At 37.9% G+C, this 25,188-nt stretch overlaps 1 protein-coding gene across 1 annotated transcript in view; it reads left to right on the forward strand.

Annotated features, from left to right (window-relative positions):
* Nucleotides 1-244: 244 nt before the first annotated feature.
* LOC149774894 (uncharacterized) overlaps nt 245-25,188 on the forward strand; it is a 194,136-nt gene continuing 169,192 nt past the window's right edge. The window contains exons 1-2 of the mRNA XM_089944630.1: nt 245-371; nt 12,981-13,259. Of these exons, the coding sequence (XP_089800756.1) occupies nt 245-371; nt 12,981-13,259 (406 nt within the window). The remainder of the gene's footprint in view (nt 372-12,980; nt 13,260-25,188) is intronic.

Below are 25,188 nucleotides of genomic sequence, written 5' to 3' on the forward strand. Positions count from 1 at the left end.
ACAAGCTATGGATGATAAGATAGCTCAACGGGTGCTCACTCAGCATGACTTACAAATTCCAGTCAGTGTTGAGGGAATATGTATATATGCCAAGGAGCTTGTCTCAACAGAATTTCCGGAGAGCAAATTCCATGTCAGTCATTCATGGGGAGAGAGTTTCATGAAAAGACATGACTTTGTGCTCAGAAGCAGGACCTCTCTTGCCTAACGTTTACCAAAGGATTTGGAAGAAAAGATTGCTTGAATGGATAGACGTGAGGAGGATGAGTTTGACAATAAGTTTGTTATTAACATGGACGAGACACCGATGTACTTTGATCTTGTGCCAGGGAAAACGGTGGACAAAGAAGGAACGAAAACCGTTCTGATTCGTACAACTGGCACAGGGAACAGACATGTTACTGTCGTTTTAGCTGTTGCAGGATCTGCGACATATTACCTCCAATGATTATTTTCAAGGGAAAGAGACAGCTAGATCTGAAGGCACCAAAAGGTTGGATTATCGCAGTTCAAGAGAAAGCATGGATGGACAAAATGCTAATGCTGCGATGGATTGAAGAAATTTATTTCCCATTCACCAGAAGAGAGCGATCACTATTAGTTATGGACTCGTTCCGGGTTCACATCACTGAGGACATGAAGAAACAGTTGCAGCGCGGAAACATTGCCAGCAATAATACCTGGAGGCTGCACATCCAAATTTTAACCTCTTGATGTGAGCATCAATTAACCTGTCAAGAGCTACCTCAGCCGTAGCTGGATGGAATACATGCTACGAATGCATTAATATCATCTAATGAAAGCAGCAACAGATGGATCAAGACAGCCAGCAAACAGACTGTATTGGACTGGGATGTAAATGCCATGGACACATTGAAGGAAAAGCGCACAATGAAAACGCGCTGATCAGAAATGACAAACAGTTAAACAAATATGGATGATTATAGTGATACAGAATTTGAGGGCTTTTTGCCCGAGGACCTACAAAAGGCTATGGACAAGCTACTCGATATTGAATAATATATTTAAATATATTACAGCATTAAATCATATTTCTTTTCATTCTTTGATATTGCTACTTATTGTGTATGGCTTAATATAACAATGTTTATCTATCTATCTATCTGCATCCATACATGGGGCCCCGAGTGGCCGAGTGGTCTAAAGCGCTCTCCGTTACGGATCACTGCCATCTCACCTCTGTCTGCGTGGGTTCGAGTCTCGGATTCGGCCAGTGTGGGTATGTGAGAGAGCTTGCCAGTAGCTTCTCGAGGGTCGGTGGTTCTTTCCGGGGATTTTCCGGGTTCTTCCTCCACCATTAATACTGGCCGCCATGTATAGCCTATCGTGTGCTGAAAAATGGTGTTAAACCCTACAACAACAAAAGCATCCATACATACATACATAAATATATACATACGATTAAAAAAATTAGATTATATTAGTTCATATGTCGACGGTGCCGATATTATGGCTTTCTTTTATAAATTGGGGGGCCCAGCAAAGGCCCTTCATGTACATATCCTTCTCCATGTTAAATTGTGGGGTGACGTTTTATCACCCCAGGATTTAATTCCCGGGGGTGGTATGTACATGAAAACACAGACAGCCTTCTGAATACTCTAACATTTCGCCTCGCTTTCGCTTAGAGAATTCGCTGGCAGTATGTTTGTGAATACGCCCCCCCAAAATAAACAGTTGCCTTGGATGCAGAAAGCTCTACTTTCATGGGTCCCACAAAAACAAAACATTCAGAAAGAATGTGGCTAAAAAGAAACAGTCACGAAGAATGCTGAGAATCGACAAGAAACGATCTGTAAGACAAAAGTCTCCGAAGATAAAATCTTGGGACTTAAAGTCTGAAAGAATCTTCGTGGAGACACACAGGCCAGTGCAAGACCCATGATTTGATAACCGCTCATCAAGACAACTGTTTATTTTTTGTTTTAAAGATATAATTATATAAATATGAACTATGAAATATCAACCAAGTAATTGTTGCTATTAAAAAATTACAAGAAAACAAAATTAATATATCTGATGAATTAAATCCTGAAAAAATCATGTCTGATTTTTAAGCACTATATGAGGCTAAATTAGAAGGTCGGTATATTTTACCCGCTCAGTATAAATTTATAAAGAGAATGCAGGCAGAGTTGTATAAATCACTAGCTACAATACAAGAACAGCAACTATATGAATTTGCCCCCCTCTCCCTTGCAATCAAAAAAATCAGGTTAGCGTTGTCGGGAGAATATGAAGCCAGAAATGTAATTAGTACGCGTGAAATATAGCTGAGAAAAATTATATCAGATTGTGAGTTAGGTCCCCTTGATGAAATTACTGGGAAATGAAGTTAAGTACGTGGAAATGAAATCGAAAGTAGAAGTCTTGTACTGACAAAAAAAAAAAAATATTTTACCCACATTTGTTTTTTACCCATATCATTCTGACCTGCATCAGTCTGATAAGTTATTTTCACTTGTATCATCTACATCTGGATCTGCATCTGGATCTGCAGGGTTAAATAATATTTCCTTAAGTTGACTAAGTGTAATGCAAGAGTGCGCGTAATTTTAAATCTGATCTCTGTCACATGTGATCACGCAAATACGTTTTTGCTGCAGTTCATCTAACTGTTCCTGCGTTAATAAAAAGTCTTCATTACCGAATACATCAATAACTAAATCAACTGTGCTGACGGGGGACTGCATAAACACCTCCCTGATATATTTTTCAAGTGCTTGCTTGTCGTGAATAAAAACTTTCACATGCTGGTACATATATGATACTCATTTGATTTAATTAGAAATGAGGGTCTGTCAGGAATAAAATTCTTCACAGGTATATTTTTTTTACTGAATTTGTGCAGAATTAACAAATATGATGATTTTTATGATTCTGAAAGCATATTAACCCTGCAGAATTAAGAAATTTGACAGTTTTTCAGTAAAAAATCCGTCAGATAATCAATATTTTTGTTATTAAGGGGATTTTTATTGCTGGGAAAATGCTGATTTTTCGTTGATTTTTCAGGTATATTACCGTGTTTTTGCAACAAAATCGGACAATTTTCGTTGATTTCAGGAGGGTAAAGTACCCTCTTTTTGCAATAAAATCAGACAATTTTCATGATTCTGTCAGGCATATTACCCTGCGGAATTGAGAAATTTGACAGTTTTTCAATACAAAATAAATTTCTTATAATTCTGAGCACCCCGACTGTTTGAAGATTGGAAATCCTCAGGATGGAAATCTCTAGGATTTCACAAGCAGATTAATATGTAGAGTTTCGTGTCTTAAATCAAGAAGGTGATTAGATTGGTCTGTTAGTTTGAAATATATTCTTGATAACAGTGGATTATAACACTGCAGATAAACCTGATTGATCGGCTCTTGCACAATCAGATATCCAGGTGGGTCTTTTGGGGTGAATGAATAAAGAACAAATCCTTGCTGGGCTTGATTTGATACTGTTGTGTCTGTGCTGTAGCTGCCGTCGACGATATCACACACAAGATTGACCGCGACCACTTTGGTTATATTTACGATGCTCGGGGATGCATGTCTGCCTATCCCTTCCGAGTCATTGTTGTGCCGGAGAATAGTTGCTGGTGGTAGTGTTTTTCTCCATGCAGCGAGTGTGTCAGGAAAATATTCATCAATGACATCATTGACCGATTTTTTTTTGTTCGGCTGCATTATACCTGGGAAATTTAAAATTTGGCAGATCTGCTTCTGTTGTTCCATACATAGCTAAAAATTGTTGTTTGGAATTATTTTTATTGATGTCAACATGATCAATTATCGCCTGAATTAATCGCTGGTTAAAATATTCCACATCGAATATAATCTGATTTAATATCTCAATTTGTTTAATGATTTTGCTGCGTGAACCAGTTATATCAAAAAGATGTTCTTGGAAATACTGCAGTAGTCGCCGCCATTGAGTTTGATGATCCTGATCAGCAACCATAAAGTATCGATCGATCACATTCAGGTTAATATTGGTATGTTTTCTTCCCCCCGATCGTGTTCATAAGCAAAGGACCATTGGAAACCAGAACCGCGAAGTTCAAATATACTACCTAATGTTCCCAGTTGTAAATCATATAAAAACCCCTCATATAATGGTTGAAATCCGTGATATGACTTATTATCCGTGACATAATCAGATTTTTTCGGTTCTGGTGGTATCGGTGGTGCCAGTGGTGGTATTTCAGGCCATCCTAACACTGTTCTGATCGAACTCTGATATACATCCACAGCATAGTCTGGGGTGCTTATTTCAATCGTAGAAGACAGGGTTGGTTCATGAACATTTATTGCTATCTTGGATTCTTTTCCTGTGATATTTTTTATTCGACGTTGTAATTCCTCATTGATTTCTTCAATTTGATAAGACCCAGTTGGCAACCAAATGACATTCCAGTTCGGGAGTACCATCGGGTTTATTTTTATGTGCAAACATGAACGAATTATTACCTGGTAATCCACCAGATGATTTTGATCTGATATTGGGCCAACTGTGATATACTCGTAATTGTGCTAGTGCGATTTCTTTTACGGGAATTGCAGTTGGAAACTTAATACTAAATTCAGGGTTAATCGAACTTACCATTATCATTGAAATTCTTCTTGGGGTTGTATTTTCGATTATGTCGAGCAGATCTCAATAAAGTAATTCTGTCATTATTGTTCTTGGTTGTTTTTAAATGGCGAGTGTAGTCATCGTATATCTTAACCATTAACGTGAATTCGGAATCTGATAACATTGTATCATCAATGCTTGATGATATCAGCGATGATAATTTTGAGTATGCAGCTGTGGCTGTGTTTAGTTGCATGACATAATCGTGGTATTTTGTGCTCGTGCACGAGGATATTTTTTTTGTGATTATTTTAAAAACCCCTGCGATGGCAGTTGATGAAGAGATGATTGTGACTACGATTGTTACTGGTGTTAGTGCTGATAATACTACTCCGGTGGATGCAACTAACGCGGATACCGAGTACACTAGCGCATCCAGGATGACCGCTTGTCGTTTATATTTTTTTACTTTTAGGTTGTATTTGTTGATGAGAGTTTTTAACTCAGATTGCCATTTGGGCACTTGATTGTATCTATACTGTTGCGCATCCAATGTTGTCATTGATGCTGTATAGGATGTCATTTATTATCTTACGCAGTAAACAATTGAGGTGTTTCAGCTACGAATTCCAAACACCACCAGTAAGATGTTGCATTTAATGTCTTATCGACTGCTTCCAGTATAAATTCCTCTTTGGTTCCGCTATTTATTATTACAGTCACAACCCAGGAAAACTTGTCGGTGGAATGTCGCCAGGGATAATTTGTGAAAATCTCAAATCGCGCAGCACTGAACACAGAAAACCTGTACACGCCAGTAACTGTTGCGGTGTGTTTGATAGTATTATTTTGTTTAGACCATGTTGCAAATCCAGATAATAACGTGTATACTATGTTGGTAAAATGCCCAGGTGTAACTCCAGGTGGGAATTTAATCAAACTGGTTTTATTAACGATATCAGGAATCCCACTTACGATATCATCCTGTTTTTGTTTAATCGTGTCAATGTTGGTTTTGATATCCTGCTGTGTTTGTTTGATCGTGTCAATGTTGGTTTTGATATCAGAAAGATTTATGTCAACGGTGAGCGGAATACCGAAGAATCCTTCTGTGATTTCATTAATTTTTTTAAAGTTTCTACGACGTCTTGAAAACGCGCTTATGTGAACATTGTGTTCAGCCCGCAACGTGGATAATTTATTATCTACAGTGCCATAGTTAGCATCAACATACTTTTTTGTTGCAGCATCTTCGTCGAATGTTGGATCTCTTAAAACAACTATTTTGTTTCCATTCATGCTGAGTTAACCTGTCATTGTGTCACCGGTATTTTTTAGGCGATTAGCAATGCTTGCTGCGATTTGATCTCTGATGGTTGTAAACGATATACTTGAGTCTCTGATTTTTCCGCTGTCAGTAACACAGGTATGTTATCCATAACAGCTTCAAGAACCCTGCGAACTATGTCATTCCATTTGATATTGCTGGGTTTTAGTTTTCCGTATCGGTGCTGAAAAATAACAACCTCATCTGGGTCTATCCCTGTCAGGCTTAAAAGATTATTGATTTCATCTTTGGTCGCATATTTTGATAAATCTATATCGGTGCGCTTCACTTTTCTGTTGAGAAGAGATCTTCCGTAAATATCAACCATTATTTGATAGGAAACTGTTTAAATTGACCCGCGGTATGCTCATGCATGACTTTATGAGGCGGTTTGGTTGATTTTGATATCGCGGTGAGAACATTTAATACCTCACGACCACATATCGGAGGATCGGTCAGTGTTTGTTTTGGCAACGTTGAATACCAAACTTTCAATGGGATATCTTTTGTATATTTTGAGAAATTCAACTGGCGGTGCTAACCCATACAAATCGAAATAGATAATTCCACGTGGATCGATCGTGTAAGCAACCCAGTGAGTTCCTAGACCGTTACTGTTATTGAGATTAATAATTCCAGTTTCTGGATTATTCGGTTGTTGTGGTAATTGATCTTGCATAAAAACACCTTTGAAATTTTTTATATTTGATTGTTTAGCAGCATCGAGCAAATCAAAATTTGACATTGGTGAAAACACTTTGTGTTTTATCAGAACCGTTTTGGGTACCATGAAGGCAGAGTTCCTGGAAGCCTGAGACCTCGTCCTTTGTTTTTGTATCCTTTTCCAGTTGCTTTCTTTAATGCCATTCCGGCAGCTGTTCCAACAGCTCCCAACGCGGCTGCTTTAGTGACTGCAGGAGCAGCAGCAGCTATCAGCGCTGGTATTGCTGCGAGAAGTGGAAATATACCACCGGTTTTAACCATATCCTTGATAGCTTTTGGAGCGAAATCAAGTTGAACTCCAGTTTTTGCCTGTTTTGCTTTATTGAAACGTTTCTGTTGGGTTTTAGTCAGCGATAACTTGTTTGGACCACCATTAACAATTTGATCATTTTTTAGTGTCATCGCTGCCCCACATACTTTTGCGTTTTTCGATTGTAACTTCTTTATCTGACCAGAAGTCAAAGTGACATTAATGTGACTATATGACATTTTATAATAAATGCGATTGATCTAATTGTCTACATTTTTTCCACTGGTGCATCAATGATTCTCATTCGGCCACTAATACCTTCAAGTAACATTGCCTTATCACAAAGTATAACAGCAGTTGCTCTGTAAGGACCATAAGCAATTGGCGGACCAGCTGCAATTTCTGGTAGGACACCTACGTGAGCTTGGAAGTGGATATCAACAACAGACTGCTTGGATAAATCAAGATGCTCCAGCGAAAAGTAATAAATCGGATACAAATTTGTAAAATCAAACTGTGATATTTGTGTCCCAGTATCTATATTTATGTTACGTGCCAAGAATGTCTGCCAGCGATGATATGCGCGCGCTACATGATTATTGTTGAAATTTAATAATATATCCTCAGACGGTTCTTGTTGCCCGTTTATTCTCAATAAAACCTTGGTAACATCAAGTTTGTCAAATATCATATAAGACCATTCCTGATTATTCACCCGACGCATATCTTGTAACGCAGTAAAAATATGTCATGGTGCAGAAACACCCTGCTATATGCCAAGTAAATTTATCTCTGACGGAACTTTGGATGGCGTCTGTGGTTACTGTAAACCACGACAGCAATAATTTACCACCTTGATTCATAAAAGAAAGTAATCGTGGTTCTTCTGTGATCGATGGAGTTAATACCGGCATCCACAATGAAAGTTTTGTTATTTCTACTTTGCCGACATGGCCACCTCTTCGCCAAATCGCATCATTGTCATCTTTTTTCTGTGAAGCACAACTGTGTGCATAGCTCCAAAAATGACCTTTCTAACATCCCTGCAAAATCCGAAGATGTGAGAGAGTGGAATCACGCATGAAAAACTTCTATCATCTCCTGACAACATTAATCGACGTGTTGCAGATCCGAAGTTGTAAGTCGGGCTAGCATCTTTTATAATATCAAAATCAGCACCTCGTCTAGCTTCATGTTCAAAATCAACTGGTTGTGGATTGCTTGCAGTATTTTGTGGTGTTCGCAACTTAATATACTGAATATGATCATCGTTGTTGGTAATATCCTTAGCAAACATCATCGATGGACCAGCTGATTTTATAAAGTCGTCAGAGTATCTTGCTAGACCAATTATTGTTGTAGCAACATCGACATCATTCTGAATCGATTAGATATTTTTTCCATCAATCATGTAGGTGGCGCTATTAAACAGTGCCATGATCCCGTTGTTGACAAAACCAACTCGGTCATTGACACCGTAGTTATTATTATCCACTCTTACAAGTTTACCTTCTACTTCAATAAACGCCTCACAAGGCAGAAAATATCTACTTGTATCATGAACTTGAAGTTTGATACACCCTCGTTGATTTGGGGTTTATGCATCATAGTAATAGAATTGATAATCATGCACTGATTTATCTTTAGGGACCGCCTCATCTATATTAAATGCTGTGTCGGATATACGCTTCAACATTTTATACTATTGTGTGTATTTCCAAATGGTGATTATCTTCATCGAACACGAAGTCCACTTCCTGCTATCAAATTCGCTGTTATATTTTTTTGTGCATCAGATTCTAACGCTGCTAGTCTCTGATTTGCAGCTTCATTTATCACCTTGCTGACTTCCACGGGCATAATTTCAGTACTTGGTAATTTCACCGGTGCTGATTTTCGTCTTATTAACCGTGCTAGTCTTTCTTTGATTGCCAAGAGCGCCTTACCAACAGCGCTAACAATTGCACCAGGAGCTTTTTCACTAACAACATTAATGGCTTTCATTGATAATTGTTTTGCAAGAGGACCCAATTTTGGTGCTAACCCTGCAAATAATCATTGAGTTGCATCACCAAGTCCATCTCCGTAAGTTGCTCTGTAGATCGGTAGTCGTGAGTTTACTGCTCTGATCTGCACAGGTGTATGTCTGTTATATATATGACCATGTTATGCTATTTGCTATTGTTTAATCGCTGTAATCATCAACGAGTTCGTCAACAAGTTCTTGGTAAATACCAGCATCCATAACACCACCTTGAAACAATCGCCGACAAATATCAACTGCTTCATTCATTATTTCTGGTGAGTTGTTTCCAGCTCATTTTCCTCCTATGAGAACTTCTAACCACGAAACATCATTAAAGATACTATCAGGGCAGGGAATTAAACCACTTTTCCAAACCACTGCCAGTAGTACTGGTGTTAGACCTACCTTTTTTTTCTTCGACCTTTGCATAAATAATAAGTAATCGGGATCGGTTAGGTCAACAGGTAATTTTTTAGCAGTAAAATACACCTCAGCAGGCCAGTGCTCAGGTGTTACTTTTTCAACATACTGAGACTTCAAATATTTTTTTTTTAAATATTCCGAAGCAGCAATATCGATTAAAACGTCAGGTGATACAGAGGTAACATATCCTTGATGAACTTTCTTAAACATCTCCATAGGATCTAATGGTAATTCGGATTCTGTTTGCTGCGGAGATGAAGAAGATATAAAGGAGGATCATCTTGATCTTCTTCTTCTTCTTCAGGTGGGAAATGCTCACTATCCAGAATATCGGCACAAAACTCTTTTTTCCCCCCTCCTTTTTCTCCTTTGTTCTTGTGCTTCTTGTTTTTCATGTCTTTTTCTCTGTTGTTCTAGTCTTTTCTCTCCCTCTTGTCGTTTGTTTTGTTCCTGTATTATTCTATCATATTTGTCCACTCCTGATAAATATGTCTGATAATACAAATTTTTTGTGTCTAATCGAACATCACCTTGTTTTATTTTATAACCCAATCCCTCCATTTATTATGACCTACATTTTTAACGTATTCGGGTTTTAAAAAATTATTTCTTGAATTATAACCAGCAGCAGCAAACATACTCAATTAGTTCATCATGACTTTCAGCTGCGTATTTTTTGTGCTGCTATACCCGATTCAGTAAATTTATCCCTAAAATCAACTCCCCTTCTTACCCTTTCAGGTTCTCCAACAGCACCTTTAGGTTGAGGCTGGACCGCAGCCATTTTTTCAGCAGTTTCTTTTAATACCTGATTAAGACTTTCTTGTTTCTCACCTGGTTCCTTTTTAGGTCCCCTAATAGCAGTTAAAACATCTCCAGTAACCGCGGTAATAGGTTTAAACAACTGTTCCGTTTCCGCTGCGTACTCAACTTGTGCTTCCTGTTGTGACTGCCCATATTTTTTAAGCGCTTGTTCTCGCTCTCTGGCTAGTCTAGCTGTGTAGGATTCCGAGTGTACCATTATTTGGTATAGCAATTTTTAATTCAGAGCAGCAGGGGAGGGCGACGACAACGAATTGGTTCATTTTTTTTAATCGAAGCGCCATTAATGAGTTTTTCAATCAGAAACCATATTTAGACTAACTCAGGAGGACCTCCTGGGAGGTTTCTCCCTCCAAAGGTTCCTCTTGAAACGTAGTAAACGGTTTATTTCCGGTTGAAACCCTTTTTTTTTTGAGGGTTTATTTCGACATTTGGAACCTTATAGAAGTTGTAGGATTCAACCCCCCTGCTGCTCATGCAGTGTACCTGAATGCAACTTTTATAATGTTTTCAATGGCTACTGTGAAACTTAGGAAATATTATGATGATCATCTGATGAACCAAATCTTGTTCCATAACTGCAGGCTTTCTTAATTTGGAAAAACAAAGTCATCAGCTGCCTGTGCAATGTTGAAGATATATGGAGCAGACTAATGAACATTGTAAGGTGCATGGTTCTAATATGGATGCATGTGCACGTAAAAATTAATATCGGTACATCTATATTGCATACAACATGCAAGATACATACCACTATCCCCACAAAAATTATGTGCTTATTTCAAGACACTAAACCTGGAGCACTGGGTGGTCAAGTGTACTAAAGCGATTGCCTTTACTGATCACTGCCATCTCATCTTTGTGTTAGTTTGAGTCTTGTGTATGGTCAGTGTGGGTATTTGAGAAAACTGCCAGTAACTTAACTTGGGTCAGTTGTTCTTACTGGTGTTTTCCCCAGTTCTTCCTCCATCAGTTATACTAGCCACCAAGTATAGCCTATATGGTGCTAAAAATGGCGTTAAACCACAAAACAACAGTGACAACAACAAGACAGTAACAAAGCTATGCTGAATCTTCACATACATGAGCCAATGGCTGTGATGCTTGAATTGAAATTTGTAAGGTTTTAAGGGACTAATTCTCAGGTAGATTGTAATTCTACCAAGTAAATACTTTCAAAGATAGGAGTTGGGGTATGATTCATAATGAAAAGGAGGCAGACTATAGCAATGTCAAGTTGATGATCAGATTTCTGCCTGTACTATTAATTTTTTAATTTTTTGCATATTTTCATGTTAAAGCTCTCATTTAAATGGATGGTGATATTTCTTAACGAGCACCATATTCATATGTGAAATGGCCATAAAGCGCTTAAAATTCATGTTCGAAAAAACTATTGACATCATCTTTATCCTATTATCATCAAATGAATGGTTTTAAATTAAATCATCTGTAGCTGTTGATGGTGATTTTTTGGCACTTCTTTTGGGGATAAGACTAGAAGCCCTTTAAACTGTGCTTGAAAATTGCAGTTTTCAAATTTATTTTATTTGTGATAAATAAATAATTAGCAATATTATCTCCGTCATGTTCGATGTAAATGCCTCTTCAGTAACCATTTACCTTTCTTACTAAAGCTATATATACATGGCCAGTTGGCTCATAAACTCTTTTGAGACCTGTGAGCTACTTTGGCATATGATACGTCTATATTTTACAATGATAATTATTTGCCATCAGATATGGCTGTCTTCACATGACAAAAATAACAATAGACTTTTGAGACAACCTTTTATACAAAAAATAATAAACATTGGACAGAATTCATGCAAATGAGACAAAACATCAGAGCTGCCATAGACTAAAGGTCTTCAAAATAGAGTAAAACCTGTCTTGAAGGATCACTGTTATTAGAGACCACCTATTTCGAGAGACCATGACTTTTTGCCAGAAAAGTAGTGGTTTTTCATGGCATATGAGGATCATTGGTCCAAGAGTACAGTACTTAGCTGCTTTATTGCATGTGGCTTTTAGGATGGTGCAAAGCTGGGCTTTGATGCAATAGCATTGATTACTAGCATTCTCAAGTTGATGGTCAGCTTGCTACTAGTTGTGCATAATTTCTTAACTTTCCTCACTAAGACTGTCAATTAAAAGTATTATGTGAGGTATACCTTGATGAGCATACTATTGTTCATATGTGACATGCCCATAAAGCTGCAGAAATTAACATTTGATATAAAAAAACACAAATGACATCACTTTCAGCTATTTCCATCACTGTTGGTGTTTACTATGCATAATTTTCATGCACTTCTGTTGGTGTTTGATTAGTTTATTTCTGAGATTTCTGCTACTGCACATCAATAGACAGTATTGCATTCTACTTTGTAATCAGTAAAGGCTGAAAATTTGCAGTATTTCTTAATTTTATTCATTATATTTGAGTTATGGAAAAAGATTTTAATAAAAGAAAGGAATTCATCACATACACAGTCATATAAAATGTTTAATTTTTAGGGCGAAAATGTTCACATAAATGATTAATGAGAGTCATCAACTACAAAATAGTGTGAAATAATGGAACCATTCCCTAAGATTAGTTAAACAGGAAAACATTGATATCATAGTACTAAGAGAAAAGGTTAAACTATTTGAGAGTTACAAAGGAGTTGAGCAAATATGAAAGTTAACACTGAGTCCACTCTCCAATTTTAGAAAGGCCTAATATGATGTGAAGCATGTGCCAGTTGAATTTAATTGTCATGCATCATAATTTTCTTAAAGTGGTTTATTAATGCCAATTTTTACTTTTCAGTGAGAGTTACAGAAGCAGTGTTACAACAGAATAACCGGAACATCACAGAAACAATTATAGTGACTTCAGCAGAACCAGTGACCTTGACCTGTGTGACAGGAACCAGTAGACCTGCTCCCACTATAGACTGGTATATAGGATCTCAAACAAGAGGCAGTGGATCCAGTTTTACAGTTACTCCTAGTAATATGGACCACAATGAGACAATCTACTGCCAGGCATACAACACTGATTCAAATAGTCCAGCTTCTTCAAAAAAACCAAGACTTTATGTAAAGGGTAAAATAAATATCTTTACTTGTTGATGACCAGAAGAGCATATGTGATGATGGTCCTGCATCTTTTGTCCATCCACAATCAGTTAGCAATTGTTTATCATCACTGCTTCTCCAAAACTGTTTAGAGGACAGCATGGTTTCCTTTTAACCTCTAGCTGCTCTTAAATTAAATTGGTGCCACATGGACATTTGCGGGCCCTGAGTGGCCAAGTGGTCTAAAGCACTCACCATTACAGATCACTACCATCAGTTTTGATGATCCAGGCTGGATGCGCTTTTCCGCCTAATTTTGCTCTCACCAAATCATTTCCTTCATATTCTTCATAATTGCTTCTCTGCACTTTTACTTACTTAAAAATAATATATTGAAAATAATCTGTCCATTCCATGGGAGTCCATGTTTTTTTTTCGAGGTTTTTATTTGTTGCAGAACTGTTTGCATGCTTTTCATTTGTGGGGGAAAGGAGGCTCAGATGCTGAAATCTTGTGTCTATATTAACCAATCATATCATGTCTTCTTTCACACTCATCCAGTCAGGGTAATCGTTGTTTACATATTTAAGTTTTTACAGCAAATTAGCAACCAGTGACTTAAGTCGATAGAATATGCAGTTTATGATAGTAATGGACAAAAACATTAGAACAAAGTCATTGAAAGCTTTTTAAAGCAAATACATTTTGTTCATGCTGGCCAGGAAATTGTTTCCCCATATTAATCCAGTACTACTCAGATTAATTACACAAGTATTGAATACAAGACCTGTATGAACATTTATACAGTATCATATATCATATCATTTAAAAAAAGAAAAATATTCACCTTTATTTATATTTCACTAATAGTGTGAGAAGCTTGTATGATGAATTTTCATGAACATTTTATGAATATAATGATAGAGAAATTTCATATACATCGTTAAGGAATATCTTGATGGTGCATCAAAGTACTTGAATTGTTCACGAACCAAGTGTAACAAGGTAACCGGGTGAAAATTCGGATTCACAACAGAACGCTTTTGATGATGATATAAATACAGTGTTTAATAATGGATGACTTGAATGAGCAACTAATTACGAAAATGGGTAAATATATAATCCAAACATTGGATTTGATTAACATAAGAATGCACAGGCTTAATGATGAAAAATACAAATAAATTAATTTAGCAAATATAAAGACACGGGGTGAATGGTTCATGATGATTTGATAATGAAATGATGGATATAGTTTACTCAGGTAGTAAACGATGTAAGATTTTACTCATGTATTAAAATGCATTCATTCAGGTAGCAAAATAATGGTGATAGAAAAGGGACAGATATACAACTTATCTTTACAGTCCCGAAAAATACACTGGGTTTTATGAACCCCAAAATCAGCCCATGGCTAATAAATTACATGTACGGAGATACACCGTCATCAGTACACTGTTTCAGCTCCATGGTTGCTACAATTCAGCTTCACAGCTGCTACAGACTCCAAACACTCTGAACACTTCGAAACACTTGGAACACTCCAGACATTAGACACTCTGGTCACTTCAGACACAGACACTCTGGTCACAGACACCTGAAAATATATCCAATACCGTGTACTATACATGACATGGGCATTATAATGTAATGACATTATACACTGTAAGTTATATAGATAACATTATCAGCACAATAATTACAAAATGACAGGTTTCAAAAAGAAACCTAATCCTGCTCAAAAAGAATCCTACTAAACTAAACAGTTCTTAAAAAAAATGTTGCTTTACATTACTGATATAAATCTCGTGCTAAGTCTAAAACAATAGATATATGTGCATTATACTATGTAAACCAAAGCTACATAGCAAATGTACAAAAATAAACGTGGTAATACAGTAGTTATAACTTATAGACGTAGAAATTAATAAGCTTACATACCTCTACAGCTGAAGATGTGCAAGTCCTTGAAGCAGACTGCCATCTGACAAGACTATTTCGTATTGTAAAAAAATGTACATACAGTGAGGTATTTATACACAGATAGTCTGTGCAATGTTGGCATTCAGTTCGTCCCATCGAGAGCACTTCGCACGTGCGGCATGGGATGAACCGAACTTACTATTTCGAAATCCGACACAATATACATAAATCGCCCTTGGATATCGTTGTATACGAAAAACGAAACCTGAGTACATGTTGTTCTTGTTGTTGTTGGGTTTAATGCCAGTTTTCAGCACACGATAATCTATGCATGGCGGTGAGTATTAATGGCGGAGGAAAACCTCTGGAAGAACCACCAATCCACGAGAAGCTACTGGCAAGCTTTCTCCTCAGTACATATATTCAATAAATAAAATAGTTTAATTCTGTGACACCAAGTCCATGACATTACAGGAACTTCAAAGATTATAATAGTTCATAGGTGTGTTCATGAACTTCAAGAACATGATTCATCAAAATTCTTGAAGTGTTCATGAACAGGGTTGAGGAACTTTCATGAATACTTGTTCATGAACTCAAATGATGAACTGATCTTGAATATTTCAAGAACATTCATGAACAGTTCATGATTGTTCATGAAGTCATGAATTTGTTTTCGTAGTGGTTGGACATCTAGTACGCCTACCACAATGGCCGTCTTGAAAATTGTGTTATAGCTACTGAATGGATGGTCATATCAGTATAGGGTTTTTACATAAAGACTTATTATTGGTCCTAAATAAAAATGGGAGTTATTTGATGCCCAGTATGGCTTCCATAATCGCCATATTTAAAATCGTGTTATTGATACTTCTGAATGAAGAGTAATTACAATGGGATTTAGATCAGAAGACTTTTTTATTATGTCTGGTTGGCCCTAAATGAAAAAGCTGCTGCTTGCACATCCAATATAAAAATCTTTTGTGATACATCTGAATGGATGGCAGTATCAGCATTAGGTTTTTCTAATGACTTCTTATGATGTTTATTTGGTTATAAACAAAGATGCTGCTGGGACATCCAGTATTGCTGCCACAGTGGCCCACTGGAAAATATTGATATCACTACTCCTGAATAAATGGTCATATCAGCAGGGAATTTTCACTGAAAGACATTTTATGATCTTTAGTTGTTCATGAATGAAAATGGTGCTGATATAATTTCTAATATGGCTGTCACAATGGCCATCTTGAAAATCTTGTTGTTCTTACTTCTCTTAGATGGCTGATCATATCAGTACTGTGCATGCATCAAGAGATTTCTTATTACATTTAGTCTATCATAAATGAAAATGGTGCCAATCTGATAATCAGTATGACCAACATGGCAGCTATCTTGACACTTTTTATTATTGTTACTCCTCCAATACAGAAAGTTATAAAAGCATGGGGTTTCCATAAGAAGACTTTGGTGATGTCTTGTTGGTCCAACATGTGAATGTGCTAATTTGAAATATAATGTCAACTACAGTAGCATGGTTGCCAAAACATGGCTACCTGTTCAGAGAGTACTTCTTTCCTTATGTCTGTTCTAGAATTGGAAACAAAATTATTTAAAAAAAGACCTCAACTGGTTACCTTGTTGAGCAGCAGGGAGGGCGAACCCTACAACTTTTTAGAAGGTTCCAAATGCCGAAATAAGCCCTTTATAAAACCGCGATGACGCTTTATGTAAACGCAATTGTCGCCGTCGTTGCTGCCCTTTGTTGTCGTTGCCCTCCCTGCTGCTTTCTGCATCCCTTTTCGAAAATCAAGGCCTTTATCGATGTACAAAAAAAAAACATTTGCGCGTCTGTTGTAAATTAAAAATTTAAGTTAACAGTAATGGCCAACATTGGAGAGGTACATTCCGCTAGATTAGCTCGAGAGCAACTAGAGCAATAAAGAAATATCTTCCCGTGAGAGATTCTGTAAGACAAAAATTACAAGCGCGGCAACAAGCACAAGTTGAATATGCAACAGACGTAGAACAATTATTTAAACCCATTACAACAGCTACTGAAAAAGCTGCAGCGGTCACTGAAAGAGCTTTATTGGGAGATCCTAAGGACGAAACAAAGAAAGGTATTCTTCCAATATTAAAACAGACCACTGAGCAGACTGAAAAAATAGCAGTGAGAACTAAAAAAACAAAAAAAAACTTTTATGAGACCTTCCAACTGACATAGCTACAGCTCAACCTCCCCCCGTCGGTGAAAAAGTACTTGAAGGTATTGAATAAATTTGTACTGAACTCATATCTAAACCAGTAAAGGAAAATATTGGACTGATTGCAAAATTTAGGGAGGATTTTATCGAAGATATTAGAAATATTAAAGTAGAAAAATTGCCTGAAAAAATATTAATTAGTATATTTAATAAATCTAGTATCTTAAAACTCGGTTTTAAAAAAGTAACTGATGATAGTCTTATTAAATGGATATATCGCATATATAAAAACAAAAAACAAGCCAGAGATAATGATTTAGAATACAGAAATCTTGATGAAGAAGTAAAGAGACTTTATAAAGAAATGCTGAAACAGCTAGAACAACAACAACTCTCCCAGCAGGAACCTTCATATCAACCTCCTCCACCTCTGCAACAGATAGAACAACAACAGTCTTCTTCACCACAGCAAAAGTTGATGTTGGAACTTAAAAGGTCCGAAAAAGCAAAAGGAGAAAGATCACCCTTAAGACTATTTAAGTAAACAACAGAAGAAGGAGCAAATGGCAGTGGTTTGGGAAGTGGTCTTACTTGTCCTAACAATATCATCAATGACGTATCACGGTTAGAAGTTCTCATAGGAGGAAAGTGAGCTGGGAATAACTCACCAGAAATAATTAATGAAGCAGCTGATATCTGTCAGTGATTATTTCAAGGTGGTATCATGGATGCTAGTATATACCGAGAACTTATTGATGAACTTGCAGACGGTGTCAGTGGCTACTACAGCGATTAATTAAATAAATAACTAATTAAATAAAATGATTGTACACAATTCTCATCGCAGACCAGTCATGGTCAGAGTTGTAAATTCACGAGTACCCATATAGAGGATGACTTATGGAAATGGATTCGGTGATGTTGTTCGGGGTTTATTCGCGAGGATGGCTCCTAAAGCAATACCAATCGTAAAATAATTATCGATGAAAGCTATTGACGTTATTAAAGATAAAGCTACTGGTACTACTGGTAGTGCTGCCAGTAAAGCATTCTTGGCAATTAAGGATAGACTAGCACGATTAATACGCAAACCTCAAAGAGGTTCTCCTCCACCGGTAAAATTACCAGCCACCGCAGACATGCCTGCAAATGTTAGTAAAGTAATAAATGAAGCCGCAAATCAAAAACTAGCAGCGCTGGTAAATGAAGGGCTGAAAAAATAAACACAAGTCTGGTGGCAAGAAATGGTCTTCGTTTTAGACGATAACTTTTATAATAAAATGTTTAAACGGGAATCCGACCCAGCATTCGACATAGATGAACCAGTTCTTAAAAATGAATCAGTGCGTGATTATCAGTATTATTCTTATGATGCACGAGAACCAAATAAACAAAAACGAATTGAATTACAGGTTCAGGATACAAGTAGATATTTTTTACCCACTGAAGCATTTATTGAAGTAGAAGGTGAAATTATAAAAACAGATGATACAGTATACGGACCTGAGGTTAAAATCGGTTTTGTCAATAACGGAATTATGGCCTTGTTTAGTAGCGCCATATATATGAGTAGTATAAGGGGTGAGATTAGCGACAATGGGAATTAGCATTAAAAACACCCCCTGGGTAAGATTAGCGACAATGGAAATTTAACATTAACCACCCGGGGTAAGATTAGCGACAATGGAATTTAACATTGGAGAAAGGAAAAAAAAGGAAATATTGAGATTAGCGACAAAGGCATTCGAACAATGGAAAAAAAAATATTGATTCTAGGGACAAAGGCAATTGAACATGGGGAATAGAGTTTGGGTCTGTCTAGGGACAAGGGGAATTAGCATTACATGGGAATAAAGTGTGGGTCTGTCTAGGGACAAGGGGAATTGAATATGGGATTTTTCTTTTTTTTAAATTTTTTTAAAATTTAAATTTAAATTTAAAAAAGGGGTAGGCAATTGAAAGGTCATTCTCTTTTCGAGAAATATGGGTGGCCCTGAAAAGGGCCTTTGGTTTTTCTTCTTCTTCTTCTGCTTCTAATTTCTTCTTTTTCTCCACCAACTTCTTATTTTCTCTCCTACACTCTTTTTCTTCTTTTTTTTCTCCTCCTCTTCTTTCTTCTTCTCTTCCTCCTCTTCTTTCTTCCTCTTCTCATTTTCTTCTTCTTTTTCAATTTTTTCATTCCATTTTCGTATTCTTATCCTTTCCTCTTCATCCTCCTTCTCCTCCTTTATCTCTTTCATGACACCACTTATTATGTCCTTTACTTTTCTTAAGTTATTAATTTCCATCTTTAGTCGATGGGGACTATAGGAATAGTGGTCTTCATTGAGTCTCACTAACATCTGCTCCATTATTCCTAAATTGTCTAAAACGTCTTGTAATTTTTGCATTTTGTCAAGGTGGTTCGAAGCCATCTTCTTTGTAGAATGGTTTGAACGACGAATACTGTGGGTTCTTATATGAAAAGCGCAGACGTGAAGGAAAACATCCCCCTAAGACATAAAATTGATCTTACCTAGATCATGACCAAACAATGCGCGAACGTAAAGGAAAACATCCCCTACTTTTCCCATTTCATATAATATACTATCCACATAAGTGAAGCCACAATAAACAAACCCCAAATCTACTATTTACACACGCAAATCATTAAAACAAAATCCGTAATCTACTATCCACACAATCGTACGTGAGCGGTTACAAAACCCAAACTATACTCTCCACATACGCTAAGAAACAATAAACAAAATCCATAATCTACTATCCACACAATCGTACGTGAGCGGTTACAAAACCCAAACTATACTCTCCACATACGCTAAGAAACAATAAACAAAATCCATAATCTACTATCCACACAATCGTACGTGAGCAGTTACAAAACCCAAACTATACTCTCCACATACGCTAAGAAACAATAAACAAAATCCATAATCTACTATCCACACAATCGTACGTGAGCAGTTACAAAACCCAAACTATACTCTCCACATACGCTAAGAAACAATAAACAAAGTCCATAATCTACTACCCACACAATCGTACGTGAGCGGTTACAAAACCCATACTATACTCTTCACATACGCTAAGAAACAATAAAGAAACCCATAATCTACCATTCACACAAACTTACGTGAGCAGTTACAAACACAAACACACAAACACATACACTCGCACTATGAAAAAAGAGTTAGTGTTTATATTCACACTACTCTACCTACACACACACACACACACACATTGGCAAATTGATGGCTATTTCTTTTCTAGAGTATTGGGTAGCCTTGAAAAGGGCTGTTTTTTTTTGAACTTCATGGACACCTGGTTAATGGTGGCACCTTCCAGGCCTGGCGCCACATACACATCTTGTTCCCCAGTTGCTTTTTACTTTTTTGGGGGAGAGAGCAGAGGCAGGATATGTGGCTTTAGAATCCCAATTTTCGGTTTCTGGGATTCTGAAATTTCTTCTTCTTTTCTCCTTTTCCTCCTCCTCTTCTTTGTATCTTCTCTCCTCCTCTTCTTTGTATCTTCTCTCCTCTTCTTTGTATCTTCTCTCCTCCTCCTCTTTATTTCTTCTTTCCTCCTCCTCTCTCATCCTTCCTTCTTCCACAATGGCCTCCGCGGCCAGTTCGTTCAACAGGCGCCTGGCATATTCCAGATGCACATGAAGTTCCAACAGTTTCGCCAGTCTCGTGTTCATTCTGGTGTTGATCAATCAACAAGGGTAGCTGGACTGCCGAACGAGTTTCAATTTATACTAAAACTGCGGACGTGAAGGAAAACATCCCCCTAAAAAAACATAAAATTGATCTTACCTAGATCATGACCAAAAAACAACGCGCGGACCTAAAAGAAACACTCACTCACTTTTTTATACTACCCATTCCTATTCTAAAAAATTTTTTCATTAATCACTCCAATATACTATTCACATACGCAAAGCAATCCAATCAACACCCCCCCCCAATCTACTCTCCCCACACCTCAAACAGCCAAAAAAAACATGATCTTAATCTACTATCCACACCAACGTACGTGAGATGTTACAAACACAAACACACACACAAACACATACCCTCACACTATAAAAAAGAGTTAGTGTTTATATTCACACTACTCTACCTACACACATTGGCAAATTGATTGTTATTTCTTTTCTAGAGTATTGGGGTAGCCCTGAAAAGGGCTGTTTTTTTTTTGTTTTTTTTTTTGTTTGCTATGGCAATCTTTTAGTTTCTAAGAATGCGATGTCCTCTGAGGATAGACTTTCTGGCGATAGGTCTGCTTCTTCGGAAAGAGAAGAAGAACTCTTTGGTGTCGATACGACAATCGACAAAGCCTCTCTCAGGTTCAGGTTCCTGCTGCTGTTGCTGCTGCTGTTGTTGTTGTTGTTGCTGCTGTCTCTGAAGTCTGTACTTCTCTGTCCATTCTTCTTTCTTCCTGTTCACTTCTTCTCTGAAGAGTTCTTCTATCAAGTCTTCAGTGACTTTTAGCATTCTCACATTCTCTATCTCTTCTGGCTTCGGTATCAGACTGTGTCTGACCCTATGCAAATTCACGTAGGCTTCGTTTAGCTTAGCTAGTTTGGAGCACATCTTCGTAGGAGGATGAGTCGACAATGGATGGTTAGACTGGAAACAACCCGGTTCTTAAAGTCAAAGCGCGGACGTGAAGGAAAACATCCCTCCACGGTTTTCGAGCCGCAATGTTCAATGAGTGTCATGAGAGGGATAGTAAGAAGTCAAAGAGCATGAATCAAACGTTCTTATAGCCAAACAAATCACAAAGGCATTTTTTTCAAAACATATCATTTTTTATTCAAAAATCACTTAACACTAACCAACAACTCTAACATTTTTTAACAATAATCGAACAATATAACATCAAACATTTTTTTCAATTTACACTCTACTGTAAACAGGGTTGGCAACGTTGTGAATGAAATTGTGATTTCCACTGTTGCAAGTCATTGAGTCATGGATGGACACTACATTTCCTAGCTGAAGACAACAAAATAAGCATACTAGTCACAAAATCAACGATTTACTTTCTCATCGTTTCTAGAAAAATCACGATCAAAATAAGTCACTAAATGTTCTTTTGCTGATAATAAGTGATCAATTTTGATCTCGACTTTCTCTTTGAATTTGTCAAAGAGGGTTTTGATGTAATGGATGTCTCGAGTCGTTAATGGAGGACAGAAATGTTCACGTAAGTCTTTATACCACCAACGTAACACGTCTTTTTTAAACAGACTCCAAGCTTTGTCCAGATATTCGTTGAATTTTTCTTCTTGACTGATGTTTTGACATCCATAGTAATCATGCTTCATCCATGTCGTAATTGTGTCTGCCAGGTATGTAGCACAGTAGGAGACCAATTGCTGTTCTTGTTCTGGACATCTCGACTTGATCACGATGTCCTTTTCGTCTTTGTGTTGGGATTCTCCTTCCACGGTCTCCTCACATTCCATCTTCAAAGCTTCTCCACTAGGTAAAGAGGGATAACAGTCTTCCATAGCTTCTAGTAATCTAGAATGACTTCTCTCAAACTGTTGATTTCTGTGGTATAATCGAATTCTGCATACAGGATGACGTTCACTGTCTCGTCCAGTGGCTTTGCAAACTGAAGTTCCACACGAATCTGGCCAGATTTTATAGGGTAGAAATGTCCCTCGTCGCTGCCTTGGTCTGGAGTGAAATCGAAAGCCCACAAAGCGTAGCCTCCTGCATAATCCTCGTACGTAATGCCGTGACTGGTGTTGGTTCCTAACTGTCCCGTGGCTTCGTACAGCAACAAGTACGACCTCAAGTAATTCTTCTTGTCAAAGTTAGGTTCGAAAGGTCGGGTACACAAGGTCTTGCCATCGCGACTGACTTCGATCTTGGACACGTCAAAGTGTTGAAAGTAGAAAGGATTTTTAGCGATAGCTCCGTTGAAGGCTGTATTCTCGACCATACCAACAATCAAACGTTTGGGTAACTGTCCTTGGAACAGATGATCTTCAATCATGGATCGCTGTCCCCTAGGAATGGTGAAGGTTTTCACTTCTACGCGTCGGATCGGATACTTGGCGGTCGTTCTGCTCAACGTCTGACTGATGTCGTTTCCCACTTTAGGTAACACTTCCACACGGCGTACGTAGAGTCTGGCTTCTTGGATTTTGGTTTTGTAATTATCGTCACTATCAGCTATTAAATGGAAAGCGGCACTGCTGCGATTCAGTCTCAGGCAGACATCCACCCCGTTCAGCAAATATTTTTCTTGCAACCACATGTCCAAATGCAAACGATCCATCAGTTCTAAACTGTGTCCGTCTTTGATTGTGTCTCTTCGTTCTACAAATCCCGCATTGTGGTCTTTGGCTGTATCAGTTTTGAATGTTTCAAATTCGCCTGCATCGTCAGCTTCCCATACCACACAGGCATTGAGATGAGTGTTCTTGACGTCTATTCCGTACGTCAAGAGATTTTCCAGGTACGCTCGATAAGGGTAAGTATCCATGCTGCTACTGACTAGTTTGTTATTCAAGTACAAGTCCACTCCGCTAAACAAGGAATGCATGAAATTGTTGACGGGAGCTACTGGCTCAGTGTCTATAGCATTTCCATCCTTATCTTGAACTTTGACTTTCAGGTACAAGTAACTGCTATTCAAATCGATGTAATCTTCGGGCTGTCCTTTGATTTCAAACTCGATGGGAGCGGAATCGGTCAATGAGGAGACGGGATGAAATTCCACTCATTGGGATTCTTGCATGGTCATCATGGTGGGTGGCATGGCAAACAGATCCAGTTCTGTCTTGGAACAGGCGCAAGACTCTCAGTGCATCATTTTTTTTTTGTTGCTCTGTCTCAATAATCGAAAACATCTAAGTCTCGAATGGTTCTTCTTTTCTTTGCCTTTCTAGCTTGAAGTCTGGTGAAAGGGTGTTTTCTTTGTCGTCTCTTTCTGCCTTGTCCTTGCTGAATGCCTGACTCAGTAGCGTGCAGGGCATTTATAGGTGTTTCGCGTCGGCCCAAAAGGTCTTTGCCTGTTTGCAGCAAGACATTTTTGCCTGCCCTCATGAAGGCTTCTTTAGGGTTTTGTTTGTCGATGATGACATTTTGGAGAAATTCTTTGCCTTGCGTCAGTGCCGCATCTTTCAAGGCGTGCAATCCGCGTGTCACCATCGGTTTCAACACTGGGGCCATCGAACGAAAGGCCGATTTTAACATATCTCCTAAACCGTGTCCTCGCTGTCGAGCAACCCCTCGATACACTGGATACATGACTTACGAGTCGTGAGAGAACCGTTTTCGAAAATGGAGTTTCACCGTGACTTTTCCTTTGGTGAATGGAATATTTTGTCCCAAATCTCCTTTTATAGCAATGTTGACCGTGTCCAAATACGACTTGCTGACAGGCAAATAATGAGGATGTACAAATTCCCAGTGGACGTGGTAAGTGTTTCCACCTTCCTGGTCACTGGTTGTGGTACTATCCACTTTGAAAGGAATGACATGCAGTAACGGCACAGAGGTGTGTCCCACCACGTTATACTCCACCACATCGGAGTACACGAACATCAAATTCACTCCTTGGTTCAGTTCTACAGGGAATCGAAAAAACTTGTAAAATTCCGTATTGCTGTTGATCTTCGGTTTAAAATTTGGAGCCATTTTTGTGTCTCCACCTAAAATATCAAACAAGTCACGATTAAAACTGATGGACAACGTTTGGGTATCCTGAAATTTCATCAGTAAGCGACAAGCCACTTTATGGTACTCCAGGGTGACACTTTTTTTGACTCTGTTCAGGGCTTTGCCAAAGGCTAACTCGAACCTG

This window comes from Sinohyriopsis cumingii, unplaced genomic scaffold, assembly GCF_028554795.1.
Source record: "Sinohyriopsis cumingii isolate HCF-2022 unplaced genomic scaffold, ASM2855479v2 utg000069l, whole genome shotgun sequence".
In the NCBI taxonomy this organism is placed as follows: domain Eukaryota; kingdom Metazoa; phylum Mollusca; class Bivalvia; order Unionida; family Unionidae; genus Sinohyriopsis; species Sinohyriopsis cumingii.